This window comes from Aplysia californica, unplaced genomic scaffold (genome assembly GCF_000002075.1).
Source record: "Aplysia californica isolate F4 #8 unplaced genomic scaffold, AplCal3.0 scaffold00095, whole genome shotgun sequence".
NCBI classification, from domain to species: Eukaryota; Metazoa; Mollusca; class Gastropoda; order Aplysiida; family Aplysiidae; genus Aplysia; species Aplysia californica.
Window position 1 is genome coordinate 840,806 of NW_004797365.1, and position 27,500 is coordinate 868,305.

Consider the following 27,500-nt stretch of genomic DNA (forward strand, 5'->3'; position numbering starts at 1 on the left):
AGAATGAAAATAAAAGCACGAGCTCCTCCCTCACCAACCCAAAGATCCTAAAACTATACACCGCCCCATTTACTATGCCCTTGACTATCTTCAGTCTGTGATAGCTTAATTAATTGTGCACGCCCACTTTTTAGCCCCGCGAGCCGCCCCTGATGGAAGGGTGTGTGAACATGTGTCTATACCTGTACGCGTGCTTGTGCGTTTGTGCGTTTGTGTGTATGTGTGTGTGTGTGTGTGAGTGTTTGTGTTTTTTTTAGTCGTGTACATGTGTATGGGTGTGTGTGCGTGTGTGTATGTGTGTGTGTGTGTGTGTGTGTGTGTGTGTGTGTGTGTGTGTACATAATGAATATTAGTTTTCATACACACACACAGACACACACACACACACACACACACACACACACACACACACACACACACACACACACACACACATACACACACACACAAGGTTGCATTCATTGATTAGAGCAATCAACTAAAAATGTATAATAGGGAGTTATTTGTCCATATCTTGTACTCACACAATCACACTTAAACACCCCCTCCCCAACCCCAAGGTCTCAATTAATGCACATTGACCCTCCCCCCTCCCCTCTCCACACACACACAAATCTCTTTTTTCCCCTCTGCAGACAATTCAATGACAAAAGACCAAGACTGAAATATTTATTTTGCTGGCCCTCATTAAATCATAAAATTATAAATTAATCCGTACAGACCTGATTGAGGGGCTCTCGTGGCCTAGAGGTTAAGGAGTTCGCCTTTCTTTCAAAGGTCCCGGGTTCGAATCCGGGTAGAGACCGAAAATGTTCTTCTCTAAAATTGTTTCCTTTCACCTCCTTTCCTGCTCTTTAAAAATGTTCTGTCGTCTGCTTTTGTCTCCACTTTCTGCCCCCCACTCCCTCACCTCCTTTTCCCCCTCCTCTGGGCTCCTAACTCTTTGTGCAGCCTTTCTACTGCTACTCCATGGCTCCTTCACTGCTGCCTTTCAGCCACACCCCTCATCTTCTCGGACAAGGGCGAAAAATATCAGCGTTCCCGTGTTCAAGTTGTGCACGTTAAAGATCCATTGGTGGTCTAAAATCGATAAGAGTGGGCTCGGCCGCAACCTGGGCAAAATTCAAAATTTCCTACCAACTAAAAAATATTTAATGTGTCCAGCGCGTTCATAATATGACCTTCTAAATACATGTATGCAGTGTGCGAGCGCCGTAGACCACTTACCAAAAAAAAGGGGAAAAAAAGACCTGATTGGTCATTTTATTATGTCGTCGCCTGCCGCTGATCCAAAGGGAAGCAAACTGTCCCGAGAACAAAATGAACGCTGTCAAGGAGCATGGTTATCCCCGTCCATTTTCTACACCTTTCTTTTTCTTCTATTCAGAACTTGCCTTTCCCTCCATCGGTAAACTTTTCTTCGCATTGCAGTCGCATGATACACAGTAAACGGAGTAAGGAAACGAGGATGACTTCTATAGAGCTCAATAATGCTTCAACGACAATGTTTCGGTTTTGAAAAAGAGAAAAAAGAACAACGAGACAACAGTAAAGATTGATTTATTGCCACAAACGTCTTTGAAAATGCTCACACGTCTAAGTTCTATCTACAATTTTTTTTAAAATTTAAGACTGAAAACTAAAAGACAAAGAAAAATTCAGTTTCTCATTTTACATCCCTCCTTACTAATTTATATATTTGTTGTTTGTTTCCTTTACTGTTTTTACAAAGTGCTGGTGACCTATATGAGGATGAAATGGTGCAGTAGTGGAGATAGGGTAGATAAGTCTCTTGAGTATCAGAATGTGGTTCAAATCTTGTGTTATCTGAGATCATCTTTTAGGGTTTTACATCAAACCTGCTGTCAGTGTCAGTGAGCAAAAATCTTCAAGGAGCAAGAGTTTTAAACTCACTTTTTACACCCGCAAGAATGAGTAGACAAAAAAGTAACTTGAACTTTCAGGCAAAGTAGTCCTTCGAAAGTGCATGAAGGCCTATCCACTCTTGGATAACCCTTACACTTTGTATCATGACTCTTTTTGTATATCTCAAACTTCACTAGAACAATCAAAATTACATAATTGTTGTTGTTTTTTACACATAAAGAAAAAAAATCTACACATCATCAGTTATCTTTTAAAATACCACAGCAATCATCACCAACATTTCCAGCACCAAAACTAAATTGAACAGCAGCAGTGGCATCACAGCTTCACAGTAACTACACAATAGTTTACATAGGAACAATATATCAGTGGAGAAAACTCTTCTAACAAAATTGCAGTAACATGTGTAACTAGATCTATTTGTTTAATTTTTTTTATTTTAAAGGATTAGAAAAAAAGTATTTAAAATTAATAATAATAATAAAAGCCTAATAATAATAATAATAACAACAATAGTAATAATAATAATTATTATAACAATAATAATAATAATAATAATAACAATAATAATAATAATAATAATAATAATAATAATAATAATAAATAAGATCTCGAAGAAGAACAAGAACAAGAAGGAGGAGAAGAATGCAAAGAAGAAGAAGACAAAATAATATTTGTGATACAGTCTAGCACGCACAAAGCGAAATCGGCGGGAAACTTTGGGTCCTGTACAAATTTTGCTATATGTGCTTTGAATACAAAGAATATATATGTATAAGAAAAAATTAAGGATCACAATATGTGTGTTTCATTATGTGTGCTCACTATGTGCCTGCTAGACTGTAACAATAAAACTGATAAAAACAATAATTAAAAAAATTATAATAATAGAAATAATAATAATTCAACAATACATATAATAACACATTATGACAATGTTCATATTGCCAACATGATGGTGCTGATGCATAGTTTTGTTTCCATAGTGTCGTTATTATTATTATTTTACCATATTCCTCACCAAACCCACAGGGCAAAAAGTTGAATTTATAACTTATTTTATATAGTGCAATAAATATTGAAATACTCCAGTCTCCATCAATGTTTTGCTTCTTTTTTATCATCGTGCTTACAACAATAATGAAGATGATAATGATGATGACGATGATGATGGTGATGATGATGATGATGATGATGATGATGATGATGATGATGATGATGATGATGATTTTTCGTTTCCTTAATGGGCCTGACGGACTTCACGAAGAAATCTTCGAGCGAGAGCGAAGCTCTTTTTCGGCTCCATTGTCAATATGCTTAGCGGCACTTCCACTCGTCCAAATAACTCCATTCGAATTGCCATTGTTCCTGGACATTCAAACATGTTTCATATCCTCCTTTTCAAGGCCGCATCTTCGGCAACGTGGGCTGAGCTTTTCATTTACAAAGTTCTTATACCATCTTAAACTCCAATGATGGTCCGACCGCAGTCTCGCTAGCTCAACCTGGTTCCAGCGACATGTGATAAATTTTTTTTCCCGCTTATAGGAGTACCCAGAATACACATCTTCCAGGTGCTGGTACTTAGTTCTACATGGTGGGTCTCTGATTTCTCTCTTGGTTATTGGAAAGACTCCTCTGTATGTCGTTGGTCGTCTGTCTCCTTCGATCTCTCTGGCTTCATTAGCAGCTTGGTCTGCTGCATCATCTCCTTCTATTCCAACATGGCTTGGAATCCACTGAATATTTATTGTGGCTCTGGCTTCACTGAACTTGCGGCACAAATCATTCATGTCCGAGCTGTTTCCCAGCAGCCCCTTGCAGAGGGACTGACTGTCAGTCAAGATCAGCACATTGGTCCTACTGTGGCAATTGCCGGCAATACATTGTGCAGCAGACATCATTGTCTGGCATTCCTCGTCATAAGATGATGTAAGGAATGCACCTTTAGTTTTAATAATTTCTGTTCGTGGTGGTTCATCATTTATTACCACTACTGCTGCTGCTCCACCTTCGCGGTATCCTGCGACTGCCGATCCATCGGTGAAAATTGTCACATCCGCACCAACCTCTTTGATCACATCCTCAGCTGCTTCACGTGCCTTTACGTAATCATCACCTTTTCCTTTTACTCCTCTCAGTTCTGTCCGAATTTGGATTTCGCCATGGGTCTCCCATGGACAAGCTCTCACCAGATTGATCGGCCATCGATTCTCTGCTTCAGGGGGGGGTGGTGGTCTGCTAGATCGGTGCCGATCCGAAACCAACTTTTCCTGCGGTTTTTAGGCTTGACTGCTTGATCAAGGGCTTTCTTTCTTGGATGGTTGTCTGGTAATCCCTTAGCCATCTCTATAGACTTGAGGCATGTTCTTTTTGTATAGGTGGTGTAGTGCTCAGTTCTGGTCTCATAGCGCAGCGCTTCTGTTGGTGTTGTTTTCAGCTGACCTGATACAAGTCGGAGGGCTTTGTTTTGTATTCTGTCCAGGGCCTTTGTGCTAGTCTCACTCAGCCAAGGCTACCGCGCTGGAGCAGCATAATCCAACTTGCTTTTCACAAACATCTGATATATTTTCTTGAGCGACTCCTTACCCCAGCCCCATTTTGAGTTGCTGACAGCACCGGTAACCTTCATTTTAGAGGTTGCACTTTTGGACACCTCCTCAATGTGCTTGTTGAAGGTTAGCTGTCTATCCAGGTAGACGCCCAGCAGACGTGGAGTGGGGTTGAATGGTATCTTTTTTCCTTTGATCTGAATTATTGGTTGCCACGTTGCCTCCTTCACCCATGTTGAGAAGCACACTTCATTCTTGGTTGCATTCAAAGTAAGCTTCCATTCATTGCTCCATTTCACATCCATGTCCACAATCAACTGTGTCGCTTCATTTGCCTTTGCTCTCTTTGCATGACTGGCCAGTGTTGTGCAGTCATCAGCGAACATTGAGTAGATCAGCTTGGCGGAGGTTAGCTGTTGTGAGTCAGGGTTTGAGAGGGATTCTGCCAGGTTGTTTATGAAGAATATAAACAGCAGCGGTGATAGTACAGCTCCTTGGGGAAGCCCTTGTTTGAAATTCTGGCTCTTGCTTGTTTCTCCATTCAGGCGAACACGGGCTTGTCTGTTTCTCAGGAAACCATGGATCCATCTGATTGCACGCAACGGAACTCCCTTGTCAGCCATTGACAGTAATAGTCTTTCACGCCAAACCGTATCATATGCCTTGGAGTAGCCCAGCAGGACTAGGACTGATCGATGGAATGTTGGCTTTTGTTGAAAACCATCCTCAATTCCTTGACAGATTCTGATGATCTGGTCCGTGCAGCTATGACCTTGGCGAAAGCCTGCCTGAATATCTGCAATCCATTCATTCTTCTCTGACAGGTAGTAAATTCTTTCAGCGTGCATCCTTTCTATAACTTTCACGACACAAGATGTCAAACTAATGGGTCGAAAGGATGTCATATCACTAAGTGACTTACCAACTTTCAAGAGAGGAATGATAAGTGCCTTACTCCAGTCTTGTGGGCATGCTGCTTGGTTAATCGACAGATTACATATGCTGAGCAATTCCTTCAATGCGAGTGGGCCAAGCTCTTTTAGGAAAGATGGTGGTATATCATCAGGTCCTGGAGCACTTCTTCTCTTCATTTGTGTTATGGCACGCTCCAGCTCTTTCCTAATGAAGTCTGGGTATGATTGCTGTTCATCTTTGTGTTCGCATCGTCATACAGTAGGTGCTTCAATCGGAGTTTGTTTCTTCTGCAATCCTCTTGGGTAAATTGGAGTTTACTGATTTTTGCATAGTGCTGGGCAAAAAGCTCAGCTTTCTTCTTTGCTGATGTTATCCTTTTCCCGTTGTGTTTCAGTACTTCGTTGGGAGAGTTGGTATCTGGTGATCCATTTAGAGACTTGGTGAAACTCCAAGTTTTCCTTTCGTCCAGATCATTTATCACGCCATTAACTACCTCCTTCCACTGGTCAGTCTTTGCCTCTTGGACAGCCTCTGTAACATCTTTGCAAGCTTGTAACCATTCCTCCCTGTGTGAGGAGATATCTTTTCTTAGCGGGTTTCTTTTCTTGATCAGTCCACAACACTTGGGGGTCATCCAAGAGTGGGATTTCTTGGACGGCTTCACCTTCCTGACAAGCGCTGGGGAAGCTCTGATGATGATGATGATGATGATGATGATGATGATGATGATGATGATGATGATGAAGACAATAATGATGATGATGACGATAATTTTACAATATAATTATAACAAAAACATTTTTTAAAATAATAATAATGATATGATAATAATGATAATCAAGATCATAATAACAAAAATAATTTATATAATCATAATGCAAGTGGCATCCTGGTGAAATCAGGCGCTCGTCAAAATAATGAAATCGAAGAAACCAACATTTGTCTGCCCACTGGGGAATTTTTATTGATTTTTTTGTTTTGGACTCAACACCTTTTACATCCACTTAATAACACATTTCTGTTTTGATTTTACTGAAAAACGTTGATAAATGGGACAAAAATATAAATCTGCAGTTTCCAAGGACACTAGTTTAAATAGTCATAAAACTTTAACAGCCATTTTTTCATAAATTTTACCTCCAATACCAGGTGACCCCCACCTCCTTTAATTGCAAATATCTTGACTTCTATTCAAATTTGTTTTTTCGTAAAAAGCAAGGCCAATAAATAAACTTTAAGATTATACAGCTAACTTTGCATGCACAAAAATCGACAAACACCTGATTCGACCAAGTCCCTGATTCGACCAAGTCATGTCACATATTAATAATTATAACCACAGCAATATAAGTGAGGCAGCATGGTGAAATGAGGAGCTCGTCAAAATACAGAAATCGGAGAAACAGGCATTTTTCACCAAGTTTGGAACTTTATATCGAATTTGTTTATTTTTTGGCTCAACCTCTTTATGTCCATATAAAATCTATATAAAAACACACTTCCATGTGAATTTTACAGAAAAACATTGATTAAAGACACAAAATATGTCATTTTTCTGTTTCCAAGGACTCTTTACTTATTGGAGTTACCAAGCTTTGGCAGCCATTTTCTCTCTAATTTCACCACTGAAACCAGGGGTCCTCACTTTCTTCAATCGCAAATATCTTGAGGTTTGTTCAAGATAAATGGATATTTATTTCACTGGAAGCAAGGCAAATAAATCAGCCTTCAATTGGTACCAATAACTCCACATGCCCAAAAATTGACGAGCGCCTGATTCCACCGCGTCTTGACACATATATGTATATATAAATTCTTTAAAAGAACCAATCCATAGAATCAAAATCATCAAACAGTCAGTTTTATTTCAAAAAAACATTTTGGATAAATACTTTTACAGGTTCCTATATCGTTAAAGATAAATGCAGCACTTTGTAGGTGAATATATTATTATTGCAATAGAGTATCAAGAACTATAATTCATTATTTACATACAACTGAATTTTAAGAGAAAACACATTTCATCAGAGTATTAAAAAGTACAATTCATTGACAGATTACAGCTGAATTCAGCAGCCATGCACTTCACTTGAAAAGAGTGTATTCAAAGAAAAACATCATAATAATACTTGAATAAGCAACATTCATTGGATCTTGCAGCCAGTAAAAATGAGGACAAGGTAAGTCATCCTGAATAAGTCGGTAGCCTACATTTTGCAGGAAAAAGTAGAATTTTGAGAAGTTTACAATTCCCACCAATTTACTCACACTACAATCACATCTCTGTTGGAAAATTTATAATATGCCATATAAGCACTGGTCAAAAACCTAAACTTCTATGTGAAACTCAAAACCCATACTATCACCTTCCTAAGGCAGATTTTGACTGGTTGCAAGTCAATTTTATATGATATCAGTGATGTTAAAGTGATAGAATACACATATATATGAGCACATACCACATACACACAAAAATATTCATCAAACTACACAAGTGTGCAAGTGTGTGCATGTGTGTGTGTGTGTGTGTGTGTGTGTGTGTGTGTGTGTGTGTGTGTGTGTGTGTGTGTGTGTGTGTGTATGTGTGTGCATATGTGTATGTATGCATGTGTGAGAGTGTATGTGCGTATGAGTGTTTTTGTGTGGCTAGTGGATGTGTGTGTGTGTGCGGGTGTGTGAGAGAGTGTGTGTGTGTGAGTGAGTGTGTGTGTGCATGTGTATGTATGTGTGTTTGTCCGTATGTGTGTGAAACAGAGAGTGAGAGAATGAGAGCGAGAGTGAGAGAGAGAGAGAGAGAGTAAATATATATATACATAATATATATGAGTGATATGTTTGTGCCTGGGTGTGTCCTAGTAATTTATGTACAATTGAATCCCAAATTCAAAATTGAGCTATTTTTTCTGTACTTTGTACAAGGCAAAGAATAGCACTTCTACATGATAATGATCAATCAAAAATGAGACAGCCAGATACAGAAACAAGAGAGTTCGAGCAACGATGTAGGCACTTATACTCTCCAGCCACTCATACCCAGCAATGAAACATAATAATATACTATCAGAAGGTTACTTGAAGTCACAGATGCTGTCAAAAAGAGATAAGTTGGACAAGGACTTCAATAAACTTTGTTCTTTGCAATTAAAAGTAAATTTCTTCTCGTTTTCTTTCAGAAACTCCAAAGAACAAAAAAATGAATACTACAAATAAGAGAATACAGTCTTCACTGGTAACACTAACATCATTGCAGCAGAAAAAGGTTGGTGGGATAAAATAAAAGACAATCTTAGCATGATATATCTCTTAAGACAAAAAATATATTAAAGCGATATGATATGTTGCAGCCATTGTATTTAGGAAGAGTCAGTCTGGTGGACTCGTTTGTGAAAAATGAATTTTTAAAGCTAGGATAACTCATATAAATGGTACATCTATTCCAGAAAGACCCATGTCTCTCAAAATTATGTTAAGCTAACAGTTTGATTAAAAGTACTTTCATAAAATGAAACAAACAGTATGTTTTCTTAATGTTGTTTACCAGTACAAATTAAATCAGTGTAAAACATATCAGTACAAAAACTTCTTTTTTTTTTTTACAATATAGGACTTGCTTACACTGTAATAGCATTCTGTTTCTTATAACTTTCCTATTGCGTAACATCAATTACATTCCTGCCTTAAATAATAGGAAAAAGCTCCAACACCGCTGATAAAGTACCAACTCTCTTTATTTTACCTAAGTGATATTCTGGGTTTGACAAAAAGTCACATGGACTTTATCCGGAGACCCGTATCTTGGTACAACAGTTTAAGAGACACAATTCTGAGCTTCCTTTTCCTCTCAATATTCTCTATTCTCATATTCTCATAGCTTGAAAATCATGGACTGCGTCTGCTGATGAATGGAAAAGAGGACAGAGGTTATATACAACAATGAGATCTTTTCAAAAGTTTCGTATTCAAATGAAATAATCATATCACCACTGAAAAAGCCATCAAGCCCTACAAAGACCTATTTACCACACTGATAAGATATATGGTTACGTCTGCTGAATAGGAGAACTCACCAAGACAATCTAAAAAAGAACACAGGAACAGGCAGGCATTAACTTAAAACATTCCCCTGTGAACAACACCAGTGCCTGTTGCTTTTACATAAAAGGTGCCACTGCATCCATTTGGTTGGCTGCATAATTTAAGTTTATTCGCAGCATCTGTCACACATAATGTCATCATGGGTCGATAAGTGTATAAACTCACTAGAAGGAGGACTAGGTCAATGCAAAAGTTTTGTCATTGATTGACAAACATAAAACAGGTCAAGAGAACCATCCTGTGAACCCCAGAGAAAGAGACTGTCTAGCTATCCATTGCTGTCCCTCTCTACACCAGGGTATAAGGGTACAGGACAAGTGAAGACAGCACCAGGGTACAGGACAAGTGAAGATTGCACCAGGGCACAGGACAAGGGAAAACTGCACCAGGGTACAGGACAAGGGAAGACAGCACCAGGGTACAGGACAGGTGAAGACTGCACCAGGGTACAGGGCAGGTGAAGACTGTACCAGGGTACAGGACAGGTGAAGAGACAAGAGCATCCGGTAGTTACACGGCGGGATATGTACTAATAATTGCTAAAACAGTGAGGATGATAAAAAGTTAACAGATGAGATAAACAATCTTGCCAAACTGTCTCTTCCTTTACACAAGTACAGTCGACCCTGCCCAACACGACTCCCCCATTGTGTCTAAGAAAAATGGTAATCTTATACAGGATGTCCTCTTCAACAGTGTCAGTATAATATAGAAAAGGTGTATAAAGGGGGAAGCAAGGGTGGTCGTTTGTACAGGTGATTGTCTTGGACAGGGGGTTGTTAAATTAAGTTCAACTGTATTTTTGCAAATCTACATATCCGTACATTTGTATGAAGGCTTAACAGTTACAGAATAGAGCTTAAAAATGAGCCTCACAAGTATGGTACGAACACCACTATTTTTTCAGCAGGCTTACTTTACTCAGTAGTTTGCACTGAATTAAAAGCTTCACATTCTTGAACATTACCAGCTCTTTGAAAAAAATGTTCCATCACATTTTTTGAGCATTTCAATTTTCAGTTTACAGCAGAAGTATTTTTGTATTTGACAGGTCCAATATAAATTCTACGACCAAACAAGCAAGGAAAATCAAATATATTGTTGATAAGGAAATATGAACAAGATCAAGTGCAACCATCAATGCATAAATTCAGCATACCAAATCATTGATCATTGATTTCTATTAATTTTGAGTTACGAGACCATATCCAAAATGGTTCCGCTGGCATCTCATACAAATGGTTAGGTTCTTCCCCTTGCACACAATGATTGGGAGTTCAGTCATCATGTGGAGAAGATATTCTATCAAGTATCTCTGTCTCTCTGACGAGATGTACCCCAAATTGCCGTGTTCACCAGCTGACCTCCTAGAAGATCTAATCCATACTGACACAGTTGTGAGACATTTATGACAGGTAAAACTGGATATATAAGTACAGAATTCTTTTCATTTAATCAAACAGCTTTAAGAAGCCCTGGATATTTTTGACATATTGGAATATTTTCATCACCATATGCCAGTAAACAAGGCATCCAAGACATGTATTAAATATTGAGAAGAAAATAATAAACAAAATACCAATCCCAGCAGCATATGACTAGATAACAACACCCATTTACCTAATCAAAACTGGTTACTGAAATGGCAGCATTTCGGCATTCACATGTCTTAACTGGAAAAAAGAATGAGGATGTATGATCTGCAAGACTGACCACATACCTCACTTATACCAGACAGAAAATTAATTGTTCATTCTGATGTTAAATTGGATGAAAAGCATTATCAATTTTCTTTTTTTAATGAACAACATGTGTTTATTTTACTAAGCTAAAGCACATTTAATATGATTAAAACAATTTGTTAGGCATCGTGGTAAAATCAGGCGCTTGTCAAAATAATGAAATAAAAAATATTGACATTTTTCCACCAGTTTGGCGATTTTCATTGAAATTTTGTTTTTGGGCTAAACACCTCTTATGTCCATTTAAAATACATTTCTGTGTGGATTTGACTAAAACACATTGATTAAAAGGCAAAAAAAATGTTAATGTTTTGTTTCCAAGGACTCTCAAGCTATGAAAGTAGCCGCTAATTATATCTCTGAAAACAGGCCACCCCCATCTCTTTGAATCTCAAAATATCTGGAATTTTATTCATGATAGATGGGTCGTTTTTTCATTGAAAGATCGACAAACCAACAAACTCTAAGATGATGCCTATAACACAACATACCCAAAAACTGACGAGCGCCTGATTCCACAGCCTGATGACACATTTCATAGAGGCAAACCAAATTTATGGGAATGAACAGAGTAATTATTTGTGGAGGCCCAAATACTATCACACAATTGCAACAGTTAGAATACAGTGCTTCAGGCCAATTCAGAGACCTGTTCTCAACAAAATATTCACAGACTACTCAGACCTCTTATGTCTGTAAATGTAGCAAACACGGATTGTAAGTCACAATCAGAAGTGATCCACAAGCAAAATGACTGAAACATACATTCACAATAACACCTTTACTTACCTTAAGACTTCAAAAACAGTATTTCAAGAGGACTGTTTTTAACAAATGTAAACGCTGAATCCCATTCAGTAGATATTTTGAATACAACAGAGCGTAGTTAGAATTCTTTCAGTCAGTGTAACGAGAGGACTGTATTCCGATACTATAATAAGCACTGACTTTATCAATTCTCATGGGCCACAGAAAGTGGTGAAAAAAAAACGATGACGACTTTTATTTTCATGCCCTACTGCAAAGTATAGAAGAACAATAAAGCGAATAGAAAAATTCGGAAAGCACAGTAAAATACTCTAATGTACAAAGCTTCTTCAAAGACATAGGCACATAGGTACTGATTAAGATTAAGAGCAAGGCAAGACAAGGTATTCCAACATACAATCAGCGACTACATAAAACACCCAAACCGTATAAAGATTCAGAATCTAATTCACCAATAAAGACAAAAACAAAAAAATCATGACAAATTCCAGAACATCAAGGTACTATCCTGAAGAAGTAGTTTAAATTTTGCATAACATTCCCTTTGTGATCACAGATAATAACTCATTTTAACCCTCATTTGTCATAAATCTATTTCATTTGAATTCTAATTATCTCCAAGTCAGATCAGTCTGAAAATAATCAAAGTAACTCATTTGTCTACAAAGACAAATATTTATAAATTTCCTGAAACCAAATTACAGTTTATATATACAAAACTTTTCACAGTTCAAACTATGACATAAATTACGTATACACATTTCTTATTCAAATGTAGTAAAACAAATTTTTTTCATAAGACTAAAATGTCTCATGTACATAAAGAGAGCAAGGAACACATTCTCAGAAAAATTATGCTGTTACAGTTATAATATTATTAACAATATTTAAAGGTAACATAAATAAGGATGAAGTTTCTATTGATGACTATACACTGGATATAAGTTTTACAAGACGATTAAAGTATACGCCAGTGATGACTTCAGGGATTATTTGAAGGTGAAGTAATGACTAGCTGCTTGAAGGAAAATTGAGGTGACGACCACGAAAGCTACCCAGTCATTCAACAAAGGCTGCATTTCTGATCTATAACTGACTAACCAAGTCCATCAGGTTAAAAAATAGTCAATTGAATAATAGCCTAACGATTCATTCAAATCATGCCATTTTTATGCGTGAGAAAAAAAGAGAAAAACGATTTCTTTGGTTTAGGAAAAGTTAATAAGACAAAGAGAAAATTTAAAAGACATAACGTATTTAACTACACTTTATCATAATTTCACACCCAAAGATCTATTTCATTGAATGTTTAATTGTCTCCATAGTTACTAATGTTTCCAAAGAATTAATCAAGTTCTGCAACCCAAATAAAAAATTTTCATCAATTTTTTTTGCAGGAAAGACATGAGCAAAATCTATCAAGCACACATCAGCAACTCTTTGAGAATTACTCATCCCCGGGTTCAAGCTGTCTGACTGCTCTTGTAAACAACTGTTGTGGGGTCCATGGGACCCATTGCCTTTCACATCTGAAGTTGAAAGCTTTAATTTCTTTGAGCGAGGTTCACTTTCTGCATCTGTGTGGTCAATAAAACGTTTTATTGAGCTTTTCTCCTCATTGGTGACTGAAGAATGAGCTTCTGTTTCTTCAGCTGTCCTGTTAATACTCAAGTCACTGTCCAGATTTTTTCCGTTTCCACATTTGCTCTTTTTCTCATTCTTTCCAGTGTCTTCAAGAACTGGAGAACAGTCCTGTTCTGAAGATGAGGCCCTGTCAACTTTAACTTGGTCAAGTCTGAGGCCTTCATAAACAATGAGCAATGAGCTGGCGATGAATGAAAACTTTTTCTGCTTCAAGAACCATGACTCGAGTCGTTTCAGTTTGCTAAGCACAGGCCTGATTGCATCTCGTCTCAGATTGCCATTCTGAAGTCCAAAAAATCGTCCCAGTCCTGAAAATAGATTTCAAACTAAATGACAGTCTGAAGAATAAATATTTTCGGTAACTTGTGAAAGAGTGAAAGTATGCATAATATGAGTATGTCCACAAACAAAATACAGTAGGGCATGGATAACTCCAATATCACATCCATTATTCAGATAAACAGATAAAATGGAAAAATTAGAGAGATATTGAAGAAAATCAAGGAAAATAACAGTAACGGTAAAATGGTCTAGAAATAAATAACTGTGTAACGGATTTACTGCAGCAGATCCCCTACACACAGTTGTTTGAGTAATGCTGCGTCACTTATTGAACCTATCCAACAATCTTGTATTGCATGTGAAGTCAAAGAAAGTTTTTTTGGGAGGTCATTTTGTCTGCTTTTGTCATCGGAATGTGATCAGAGACAGGAAAATACATGGCAAGTACTAACTGGAATCACTGAAACAAATTTGGCAAAGTGTGCTAACTTCCTGTTGGGTTGACACCCAAAGCTGGCATTTTAGATTTTCTTAGAAACTTGGAAAGCATAGATTTGGGAAAGCCAAATGTCTTATAAACTTCCATCTTATTGCAGTTCTTCTAGTCAACATCTGCTAAAATATTATGCTTATTATTTTTAACATCCGACAATTTAAAAGTATTCTGTCCTCTGCCATCATGAAAAGTTCCTGGTTAAAATAAAAGGAGAGAAGTGGAAGGATGGATGGTGTTTATGCCTTGTTCACTATTGAAGCAAGAAAAGGAAGAGCCAGAGAGTGTGGTTGATGAACTTTATCATCTTTATGACTAAATTAAATTTGCTCTTACATCAGATCATGATTGTTATGATATAGCCAAACTGATCATAGCCTGCTACTCACCCCTCTTGTGCAATCTGTGTAATCACTTCCCCATCCATATCTTCACATTCAAATAAGCACACATACACACATATGTACACAAACAAAACATAATTTCATCATGCTAATTCGATAATTGCCTAGTTCATTTTTCACGTTTTGAGAAATACAACAAAAACTGCTAAACTTACAAGACAGACACAATGCACATATTTTTCTTTTTTTTTTAAATATTATTTATGGTTTCATTAAATTTAGAGTTTATAACAACTTTTGACACAAATCTGAGGAAGTAATCAAGTTATCTAGATGTGGCCATTGCTCAGTTTGCTCCAAAAATGACTTCAGCTGTTATTGAATGAGCATAATGATTTACGACGAGAAGCTCCGAGGGAACCAGGCAGAAGATGATGATGACCAAACTGTCTGTTTTCAATCACACACCACCACCAAGCATCCACCCTCACATGACTAGATCCAAGGAAACTCTTGCACCTTATGCAAATTACAGGTAATGAGCAATGATGTGTTTTGATACCAGCAATGTGTGTCTGTTGTGCGGGGGCAAGCATGGGAGTCTTAGTTTCTAATGTGTATGAAAGTGATTTCAATTCCAGACAGTTGAGAGGAAAAATTTGATCAGGATTTTCAAGCAAAGCTGTTCTACACATCTGTTTCGGTGTTTAAGAAAACAGTGTTGCCAATACAAAGAAAATATAGCAGCTCAGTCACAGAATGGCATATCGTAAGAGGTATCCGAGATTTCAAGTTTTGAGTGTCACTGTTATCTGCACCCAGATGTATATTTCAAAGATTTAAAGATTATTACCATAATGTGCATGCTATAGACTTTTGACATTGCTACTGTTAGACTATAGACGCCCCGCAGTTTGTTTCACTTCTCCACATACTTCTTTGGTAAGCAAAAAGCAACCATGAAGTGGTAACAGTGAGGAAAAAAATAAGGCACTGTTAACTTTCAAAAGAAAATAAGAATTTGCTTATCTTTCAGGAAATGAGACAATACAAGAAATCACAGAAAATAAAGAAGCTATTCAGACATGACGGTTTCCACCAGTAAAAGGTTGTTCATTGCACAAATACAATATAGGCAAACATCACTTGTAGGAGTGAAATCTATCACATTACCAAAGGAAACAAAGAGGCAGAATTTGAGCTATAGAAAATATCAATGGTAATAGTTGCAAACCATAGGTAGATAAAAGGTCAAATTTAGTTCACATTGTGCATTTCACCAAGCAAAAATTACAAAATAAGACATTGGCACAAAATTCATATTTATCAAATTTTCTGGCATACTTGATACTCCCAGTTTTCCCTCAAAAAATTATTTTTAACTTACATCGTTTGTCACATTTATATCTGAGTATAATTGAAGGCAAATACACAAAAACTTCAAGCAATGCTCCCAGGACATAAATTTAAGGAAATAATATTTACTAAACATCTCAGAACATATTATTGTCTGCTCATGTGGCCTCTTTTTTCCTATTATTTATTGCTAAGAGCCATTTATTTCAAAACAACAAATTCTTACCCTCTGTGACCATATTACTCTCCGTCAACGTCAGACAGTAGTCATTCTCATACTGTTGGTTGCTTTGAGTCTTCGGGTCAAAGACCTGTCAGAGCAAAAACCAAGGTAGCATCTTTCTATCAATAATCAGTACCAAGATAATGAGACAATTGGACAGACCTAACCAACAGCAAAAAGTAAGAGGCCAACCCAATCCCACCAGAATATTATCGAGACTCACAAAAAGAAAACCATTCTACAAGTAACTAATTTTTAAAAAATTGGACTTCAAACATCAAAAGATCGCTGTACATTTTAGGGGCACATCATCTATGATGAATCAATGCAGGTAAGTCAAACCATCTCAAATTTATAAAGCTACTGCAAAAGCAAAATCCTACCTTCACCCTGTCAAAATGCTAAAGGTTATTCTGACGAGGACAATAAACGTCAGTCCTACGAAAATGACAAAATAGATAAAACCACCTTAGCAGCAAACAAAAAGAAAAAGTTTAACTTCCAATTTTTACTATGGCACTTTAAAAAAATTAATATCTCCATTTTGAATTATTCACTCCTTCTGCAAAGAGTGAACAGACATGTCTGTGCTTTTTCATCTCTTGGATTAAATATTGTTGCTATATAAATTATTCAACCAAAACAATGTTATATTTTCATTTGCAAACTTGACTATCTAGTTAATTCAGAGCAAAAATAATACTTAACCATTTAGCACCTAGAGCGGCTCTGCACGGAGTCTATCCATTCGCACCTAGAGTGGCAATGCGCAGCGTTTCAATTGTCAAACACATGACACTGTCATGATATATGCATTTCTATGAGGTCTAGGAAGAATGTCAAATTTGAACTGACTGAAAACAAGGTTATAAAGCAAAAGTATAGTTGTTCTTCTTTCTTTGAGTTTTTGAATGGTTGAAACTGACCCACAAATAGTGCGTGTGTGAATTTTAAAGTAAATATGATGAAATGGAGGGTGTGATGGTGTTGAAACTTTGGAAAATCCAAGGAAACTTTGATAATACATAAAAATTCAGCTCGATAAGTGATTTCGACCAAACAAAGATTAATACAAAGTTCACTTTCCGGTCCTCGTCAATATAATATTTTTAAGTCCCTAAAGAAATTGGTTATTTTAAAATTTGATGAAATAGATAGGTAACGAAAGAAAACCCAACAGTCACAACACAACTATAACAGGAGAGACAAAGAACTCGCTCATACAGTATAGCAGCAGAAACTATCTTGTTGAAAGCAGAGTTTTTTTCCTAACATAGTTGCATTGTTTACTGATCATTTCGTAAAGATTTTTTTTCAATAAATTTTTTGAAAACATATATTATGCATCGTGGTGAAATCAGACACCTGACAAAATAATTAAATTAAAGAAATTTGCATTTTTAAGGCTGTTGCGCATTTCTTTTTTTTTTTTGTTGCATATTCTTGTTTTGACTCAACACCTATCACCTCCATTTAAAAACACATTTAAGTGAGTATTTTAATGAAAAAGGTTGATCAAAGGCACAAAAAAGAAGGGTAAATTTGCAGTTTCTAAGGACTCTCAAACTATGGAAGTCCCTAAACTTTGGTGTCCATTTTCTCACTAAGTTTATCTCTGAAACTTAGAGACTCCTACTTCCTTTAATCCCAAATATCTCTACTTCTATTCAAGATAGATGGATGATATTATCATTGATAGCAAGACAAATGAACAAGCTTTAAGATGGTACCAAATACTCCACAGGCCTAAAAATTGACGAGCGCCTGATTCCACCACGTCATGACACAATGTGCAATAGTTTTAGAGGATTATCTCCCTTTTCCAGGCTTTCAGGGCATGTATCAGGACAAATTTCCACAAGCTAAATGGTCAAGATTGTGTATTCAAGAATAACTTACCCTCATACCACTAAAACGAAATCCCAACTGCTTCATGGGAGGATATTTGGCAGCCTCATGACTTCTTTTCTCCGCAGTGGCTTCTTGATCATAGGTCACCTTCCCAATCTTTATATCAGTAACACAAGGTCGGTGGAACTGACTTGTAAGATTCTTCAGTTTCAAAAATGTAGCTGACAGATAAAAAGAAACCGGAGAGTATGCACAAGGCAACTACGTCAAAAATATTATAACAGGAATGAAAGAAACAAAAGATATTCTGCAAAGAAATTCAATATCATGTCTGACCCTTCCACTGTACAAAACAGGTAAGTATGTACATATCATTAGTAAGCAATTATCTTTCATTTGCTCAGGAAAATAAAGTGTTTCACAAAAATCATATTGTTCGTTTCGAAAATAGAGAGCCAGGAGTTTCTGCATACCTAAAATAACAATATTATGAAGATGAAAGTGATTTATAAAGTAAAATCATAGTGTTCATTTTGAAAGAGTAAACATTATTTTATAGCACTAAAATCAGTTTTCAAATGTAAAGCAGTGCTAACACCACATTTCAGCCCAGCTTGTGTTCATAGTGATAAGATTTTTACGTTTTTGACAATATTTGCTAACAAGGAATTTTCTCAATTAAAAGTTGCCACTAACTTAGAATATGAAATAAGATGATGAGGAAGAAAATGAGATACTAACTTCCATTTTTTTTTTCTGCCCCATAAAAAGGAGCAAGGAACGGTTTCAGCTCAATCAGGTCTGGATCGCTGCAGGCGTCGTCAAAAACTTTCTGATAAAAACCGAGCTCCCGAGTTCCCCTGGGAGGCTTTTGGAGAGACTTGAGAATGTAGCCATTTCCAAGGTCAATCATTGCTGGTGAATGCAAAAAATAACGAAACTTTAGGATGATCAAGCCTTTTTAGTGTTTGTATTCTACACAACAACAAAAGATATCACAATGTCGAGTAACCCAATATTTTGTCAGCTCAGAGAAGGTCTACTATACTATATAAATATACTGAGTTGCAAAAGTTCTGTCACACCTACTTTAAAAGTACAATAACTCATTCACTACTCAACATAGCCAAGAGAAATTTGGTACACGTGATCTTTATTCATTTTCTGCCGACATTACATAAAAAGAATTGACAAATGTCTTTCCTTATTCAAGGTAGATAACTTTATTCACACTGACTCTTGCAAAATCCAAATCAAAGTTTGCTCAGTATGGCGTGTGGCCTCTTCCAGCTTGAATTACTGATACAAAACATCTGTTCATTGACTGAATTGAAGTCCTTATGGTTGTCTGAAGAATCCCCTGCCATTCGTTGTGAAGTGCAGCCTTCAGTTCCTGACCAGTTTGTACGGAGTGCGCCTGTTTCTAATCCTCCAGTCAAGGTCATCTTACAGATGTTCTGTTGGGTTATGGCTTGTTGATCTTGTAGGCCAGTCCAGAACAACGATTTGATGTGTTTGGAAGGAGTTTTTATTGATCATAGCCATTTGTGGTTGGGCATTGTCTTGTTAGCAGATTCCATCATCAGTGCCATGTAGCGCAGTCACCGTGACGTAGAATTTCGTTACAATAATGTCGTTATTTGAGATTGCTTTGAAAAGTAACTAAATGTATGCGATAAAAAGCTGAGATTCCACCCCTTACCATCACATTTCAGCCACCTTCGGGCCTCTTGGGGGACGTTGGATTTGTGAAATTTCTATTCTCTTCTTTTAAACACTTTTTCTCTCCATCAATGCGACGAATTAAAATCCTGAACCATTGCTAAAAAGAACACTTTACCAATGTCTTTAGTTTCATCAGCAATGTTGTTGTGCCAAAAATTTGGCGATTTCTTCTATGAAACAGGGTTAAATGGCTCCACGTAAAGGGCGATAATCATGTAATCCACGATCTTATGTCTAATAATGGTGTTTCAAGACAGTCCGAAGAGCCTGGCAGTCTCCGCACTAAGTTGGAATGGGTTTTCAACATGGGTGTTGACAATAACCCAATTCTGAATTCAAGTTGTCGCCCTTGGTTGCCTATGTCTCGGCTTGTCTTGGACAGTTCTAGTGGTGTTAAAACGTTAATTCAAGCGTCAGATGTTTCCTCTGCAAACATTTACGAGTCTTGCAACAGCAGAAAGCGCATTAAAAAAATTTATCATACACACAGCCCCTTTATTTTCTCAATTTGTAATTTTTTAAATTTTGAAAACAGGAGAAAAAGGTACCCAAACGTTAAAAAGTATGGAATTTTATAGTGTATAAAGTGTGTTTACACATTGTCTACGTGATTCAAAGCAAATTGTGTGTGTAGGAAGCGTTAATTTCGACACAGACCGAGAGAAATCAATACCAACACTTTGTCCACGTACTACTTCCGGTTCAGGATTTCTTTGGTTTGCTCTTGCACAATAAGTCTCATAAGTCCTACAAGTCATACTTTTAATTTTTACTGCAATTCTTACGCTATACCGAAAATTATCGTAATATAATGGGTGTGACAGAACTTTTGCTGCAACTCGGTATAGTACCGCCATTGTTCACAAAAACATAGTTTTAAGTACATGACATCGTGAAGATGTCATTACATTCTAGCTCAGATAAATCTTAAACATCCTCGAAGTTCTCATATAAAAATGAAAAAGTGTGCAAATGCAAAAAGGTACCAGGACCTCCACTATCATCATTCATCATGCTATGGTGGAGCATCGTCCAGCTGAATTTGAAACTTTATGAATAGAACTGTGCATTCTTTAACAAAACATAATAAGAACAAATGAAACAAGTCAATCTAATTTAGCTCAAAATGTTTTCTGTTGCATTTTTTATATTTCTCAGAAACATGTTATTTATATACACAGCTTCCAAACAGAGAAATCATGATAGAAGAGCTGTAGGGTAAAAAAGAACTTCCTCTCATTTATGTATCTATCCACTCAAGAAAACAAAACTAAGACACATTTACATCAGTGCATCACAGCTACAGGCAAACAGTAAAGGGAAATGGGAAGAGGAAATCCCCTGCAAAAATATTTGCTTTACCAGCTGTTACCTTAAGTTAACTTGCCCAAAGAAGAATCAAAGAAATGATTGATGTTTTATTAAGTTCTATTGCTACAGACTAGCATGTACAAAGCGAAATTGGCGAGATGCAGGAATCTTTTTCTGTACAAATTTTGTTATTATGTATTTTAATTACAAAATATACATATATGAGCGTCCCTGGTGAAAGGTACCAAAAGATGCATTTGTGCGAAACGAGATATCAGGCATCAAAGGCCAAAAAATATAATTTCTGACAAAAACTAAGTTCCATTAAAAATGGAGTCTTAAGCCATTAATATGATCAAAGGACTTGAGATTCTTTTACTTTACCAAGTACATTTTTTAAGATGTTTTATAACACAAGGCATATTGTAAAATCTCAAAAAATGTGAGCGAAAATTGGTTTTCCGAGTACACACTGCGGATGGTTTCTCTTGTTCATTCATAAAGTCGACCCAATCACAATGCATACACCAAAATTTAGGTCATTCTCTCCCCTCTCTAGTGGTGTGTAGTGCATATGAATATCTAGAACATGTAAAAAAAGCGAAGCTTTGCGCATCCACACCCTTTCATTTTTTTGGAGAGCAAATAGTATTGCATATATTTCTTCCCTGCGCAAACTTAGATCTAATTTCTTGAAAATTCTTGCTCAAGGAGGTGGAGAATTTGCTTTGAAGCATAATATAAACATTTTGAAGATGTTCTTTTATCTTAGCTGCTTTTTAAAGTTGGTTTGTGAGTAGCGAATGTGTTATCAGGTCGTCTCGAAGCATAGATAGATCTATCTATGAAGCAGAAACAAAGGGGAAACTTCAAGGCCGTTTGTCTCAAAACCTTTTTTCGTACCCTGCCTTACAAAATCACCCATATCTCAAAAAAATACTGAAGATATCTTAAAATTTCAAGAAGCACATTATTCAGAAATGATGCTTTTACATGAAAATGAAAAAAAAAGATATTCTTCACAAAGAGTCATTTGGTACCTTTCACCAGGCACACACAATATTTTTTTAAAACTCTGGACCTCAAAATCTGTTCACAATGTGCATTCTAGGCTGTAATTAGATGCATTTCTAAAAATACTTGTATTCATCAACTTGATTTTGTCACAAACGGTCAAGTAACAAGAACTCCCTTTCCATTGCTTTGATATCACTAACATCCACTCTTTTCAATCTTGTTCCTTGTTGTTTCCCTCCCTTTCCCCATAAATATTATTATGTACACCTTCCAGAGAACGTCGCCCATAGGCACAGGAATGGTGACTCTACTGAACTGTATATCACGCAAGTCTTGATACCTCAGGGGATCCTTTTTCCAAGGCCTCAGAACTTTCAGAGAAAGATAACTTTTGCAAGACCCCACACTACTGCTCGTGCTATGCACAAGACTTTCAGAGGCAACATTACTTACATCACCAAATCTTGGTAACTTCCTAAGCTTGAGCATCCATGAAAACTGCAAATTTACATGTTTTGCCTTTGATCACAGTTTTTTTAAAATAGTAAAATCCATCCACAAATGTGTTTTTCAAACAGCATAAAAGGTGCTGAGCCAAAAATAAAATATAAATAAATAACGCCCAACAGGCGGAGAAATGCCAGTTTCTTCAATTTCCTTATTTTGACATCATGTACCTATTTCATCACTATGCCCCACATACATTTGAACCTGTCCAAGAAGGAATCAACAAGGAAGTCAGGAAAAAAATATTGTGTCTTGGACATTTCTCATCTTGCATAAATGAGAGGTGGAGTGTGTTTAGGGGGAGCTAAAGGGCCAGCCTGTACATGGTGGGATCAAGCGCTGCCGGTTCAATCAGGAAGTAGAGGTCAAAATATCACACTTCTTAAGTGCTATCCTAGCCTCTCTGATAATGCAATGTATCAGTCTTATTTTGTCATCAATGGTTGCATCTCAATGGATCACTGTTGGACCAACTGAAAACAGAAACAATTGAACACAATTTCTTTTACGAAGTGATTATTCGGACTCGAGTCCGAATATGAAAAAATGTTATTCGGACTCTGATTCTTGTCCAGCATGACATCACTTCCGACTTCCTGTGACTCGTGAATCCGGCTTCCTGTCCTGCCTCACTCGTGACTCGCCTCAGGCTGGGTAGAGACCGGGATCACTTCGGGCAAAAAGGTGTTTTGTGCAGGAGCCGAGTTTTAATCTTATGATGAATTTGAGGCTGGCCTGAAAAGTTAGAGCGCTTCTAATAAATGTTTATTTGTCAAGAGGTCATCAGAAGCAATTAAAGATGGCTCGTTAGCGTGTGTCGGGGTCGGATGGGCAGCCTGCACACGTGTGGCTGTGTGCGTGTCGGGGAGGGTGGTGGGGGCACTATCGATCCGGGCTTTGAACGTCCCATACGCGTCAGTCTTTTTCGCCCCGGCAACTGATCATTATTACAATAATAAGCTAGTCTTGACGTAGATCTACGTAATGAATTGTGCGCTGGTCTATGGAATCAAAAGTTGCCGTATGCTCAGCTCTATACAGCAACACAATTTTTCTTGGTAAACAATCGATATGACACACACGCTTGTGTATTTCAACGAATCGGTCTTTTTTTTTTTTTTACACAGCTCATAATATGTAGGGGCCAGGTGGTCTGCTAATCTTCAATTTTACCTTTTTCTACAACAAAGAAAGTGGGAAACGTGGGGGGGGGGGGGGGGCGTATCAATGAGGCAGCGGGCATTGGATCGGCAGATAAGGTGTGGGGGAAACTAGAAACTGGCGGAAAATTGGAAGCACTGAACGTTAGATCTATAGAACGAAGACACTTCCTTTTTTCCAGACCCGAGTCCGAATAACATTTTTTCATAATTCGGACTAAGAAATTTTTTTATTCGGACTCAAGTCCGAATATGAAAAAATGTTATTCGGACTCGAGTCCGAATAACGACAGCCTTTCTTTTATTTCAACCCTCAGCTCTATTCATCAATGTAATTAGCACAATCAATCAATGACACAACTCCCCGACATGTAACAATAAATGACTCAAGTAATTTTAAACAACTTTTTTCTCAGCTGACAAAATGATCAGAGCTGCAAGCATCATTGGTTGAAAATTAACTTCACTCTTCTGGCTATTCACGAAATGTTCACTACTGGAGCATCCCTCGAGCACTTTCAAAAGCAGAGGTTAGATTTCAAAACCACTCACCTCTGAGTATAATTAATTCAATAGGCCTAATCAACTTACCTAACTTGTGACCTCCGATTTGGATATCTAGTGCCTTCCATTCCGGACAAGTGCCCCCAGCATCAAGCTGGTCTCCTTGCGATTGCGGTTTCAAGGAGCTCAGACCACTTTCGTCTTTTTCTGGGAAGTCGTTTTCATTTCTAGATCTTGATCTAGTTTTGTGAACATTTTTAACGAGATCCGAGTCCCTTCCTCCATTGCTCCTCCTATTCACCGGGTCATGGGTATCTTCTTTTGACATTTCCAAATTGACGAAACGAATCTCTTCGTATTTTCAGTCATCAATATCAACGTTACATTGACTGAAGATCCATTCAGAATCAGAGTTCAGATCATACACACAGACACAGATGCCCATGCTAATCGTCTAAAACGGGCAGTATAATGAGTCAGTGACACGCAGTGTATGATGTATATCAGTAAGTACTGTTAGTTACTCTCGAGAGGATCCCTCCCTCCCTGCCTTGGCGACCAAGGAATGACGATCCTACTTTGTGTTGTAGTCCCTAGCAGTCGGGAAACCTTACTTAAGAATTGTGGACATCATTCATGTTGTATTTCAACGCATTATTATTTTTTACTATATTTTTCATTACACCTATGCGAATCAAAACAATCATTATTTGTCGTTGCAACACATAAAACAAGTAACTCCAAAGCTGAGTGCTTATTGAGTTCTATTAAATGCTGCTTCGTCCATGAAAAATAATGTTATCGAAGCTAACAATACTAAAAATAGCTGTCACGTGACACGGCAGGGGACGCCACTGCGTACTCGTAGCTATAGTGGACATGAATATAAAATATAAAACAATGTAGCCTAGCTAAGGACGCACAGCTAAGGAAGACTTGTAGTGCTAGGCCTAGGATGCAGTGTTAGTTACAGATAGCGGAGCAAAGGTTGGTGCGTGCTGTGCGCGGCTGGATCAGCATCTAGAAATCTAGATCTAATTCTTGTATTATTCTAATGCGGTAGCTTTGATTGACTAAAAAGCTCCGTGTGCTCTAAAAAGGACAGGTTGGTTTTTATTAGAATCTGGTAGAACTTCGAATCGATTAGAAATCTAGATCTAGCCTACACAGTGTCAAAATGTTTGCTGCCTGTATTGTTGGCCTTCTAGCCGGGCTTATTTACTTAGCTTATTTCTATCGGGACAAGCGCGTGAAGGAACTCATAGACAACATTCCGGGACCAGATCCTTTACCAATACTTGGCAACGCTCACCAACTTTGTTTTGGACATGGTATGTTTTAATTTCTTTTTCTTTGTTTAATTTTTAGGCCGGCTCTATTTCTCCGAACACTCTGGGAAATAAACTTGACTTGAACTCTAAATTTATTTCTCCGAATGGTTTCCGTTCTAGAGATGTTTTTATTATTTGCGAAGGCGAATGGAGTGACCTGTGTGTGTGTGTGTGTGTGTGTGTGTGCCCCGTGTGAGTGTGTGTGTGTGTGTGTATAAGGTGTGAAGGGGGGGGGCGTGGAGGGATTTTTTTTGTCATTTAGTTTTTCCTTTAGGGGTGACGAAATGCACAATAGGTTAAGTCAAAGTCAAGCAGTCTTGTTTTCTCGCAGTACCTTTTGAAGGCATTTTCAAATTTTAAAAAAATGCTTCTCCTTCCCAGTCCTCGCAGAATGGCAGAATGAAAGATGACGCCGAACTCTTGTACGTAAATAACCAACAAAACTCGAGAATGGAAACTGTTCTGAGAAATAGAGTTCAAGTTTATCTTCCCAAGCGTTCGGAGAAATAGTCACTTCGTTAAATTGTTAATGTTTTTGATGGAAGTTTGGTTGATCAAATTCTATAATTTGCTGCTTTGTGAATTAGTGTCTGTTTGGGCCAGTGACAAGTTTTATGTAGATCGAGACTGAATTGGAAGCATCAGTAGTAGTAGATCTAGATCTAGTAAAGGCAGAGAAAGATGAAACAGAACATCATTGAAATGGAAAGTGTTGATTTAATTTCATTGCCCTTTTATTTTGTACACATGTCTACTAATTTGGGATTGGAGGGGGAGAGAGGTTCAGTTTGACACCAGGACGTATGCTAGACCTCAAGCCTCAAGTGAAAGCCTAACTCAATTTCAGGGCTTAAAATTGTAGAGTTAGCAACATTGATGAACAATATAAAGTCCTTTGTATTTGTAGTGTAGTGTGCCTCGCTTCAGAATTGTTGTAAATAGTTTAAAATAGTCTGTTTTGTATGCCATTAATGTTGTTTTTATGACTCTTGTCTCTTTTCACTACCCCCCCCCCCCCCCCCACACACACACACACACTCTCAGACATGTTCATTTTTTTTCTCTGCACTTTTGTGTCAAAGGTTACGACAGTACTGTGCCCCCTCAAAGCCCAAAACCCCACTCATGTTGTTTTACTCTTTGTCAAAGAAAAAGGACTGTGTGTACAGTATTACATTTATTAAGACAGCCACTTTTCTCATCAACAATGAGTGGTGGTCTTGAACACTTTCGACTACAATTAGTATCCCCACTTACCTGAAAATAAAGTATTAAGTGTTGGCTGCCATTTTAATGCTCTCCAACTTATAACAGGCAGTTTTTTTTTTCTTCCGGGTGTGCATTCTCAAGTGGATGAAGCAAAGAAAATAGATTTGTGTGAAGAACATTTCCCAGATACACCATTAAGGTCCAGACAGGGATTCAAACCTATATACACTCTTTAGACTGTTATGTGTGGGGTAGTCAAATCATTAGACTATCAACACTTCAATTTTGTGGTAAATTTTTACGTTCACTCCCGCTCACAGATGCACTGCTTCGGGGGTTGAACTGCAATACTGTTTGCTGCAGATCACTCATATTACTCATAAAACCACTAAAACTGTCACAAATCAATTATTTTCAAGATAATTTCAAATCTAACTGTAAAATATCAAATTATGGTTTAAAACAGTGGGGCATGCCCCCCTGTAACCCCCCAGATTTTCTTTTACCCCAGTGGGGCAGGCCCCCTTGGAACCCCCCGATTAATGGTCCAAAGCACGTCTAGTAAGCACAAAATCAGAATCAGA

The 27,500-nt window shown here is 37.4% G+C and overlaps 2 protein-coding genes across 2 annotated transcripts in view; one reads left to right on the top strand and one right to left on the bottom strand.

Moving 5' to 3' along the window:
• Positions 1–11,492: 11,492 nt before the first annotated feature.
• LOC101852312 (inositol polyphosphate multikinase) lies at positions 11,493–25,033 on the bottom strand. Its single transcript, XM_005095085.3, has 5 exons — positions 24,464–25,033; positions 18,894–19,067; positions 18,201–18,373; positions 16,305–16,389; positions 11,493–13,911 (listed from the first exon to the last, which is right to left on the bottom strand). The coding sequence occupies exons 1-5, from the start codon at positions 24,702–24,704 to the stop codon at positions 13,253–13,255; spliced, it is 1,332 nt and encodes a 443-aa protein (XP_005095142.1). The 5' UTR covers positions 24,705–25,033; the 3' UTR covers positions 11,493–13,252.
• Positions 25,034–25,440: 407 nt separating this feature from the next.
• LOC101852539 (cytochrome P450 4V2) overlaps positions 25,441–27,500 on the top strand; it is a 38,583-nt gene continuing 36,523 nt past the window's right edge. The window contains exon 1 of the mRNA XM_005095086.3: positions 25,441–25,707. Coding sequence (XP_005095143.1) covers positions 25,554–25,707 — 154 coding nt within the window. The 5' untranslated portion in view covers positions 25,441–25,553. The remainder of the gene's footprint in view (positions 25,708–27,500) is intronic.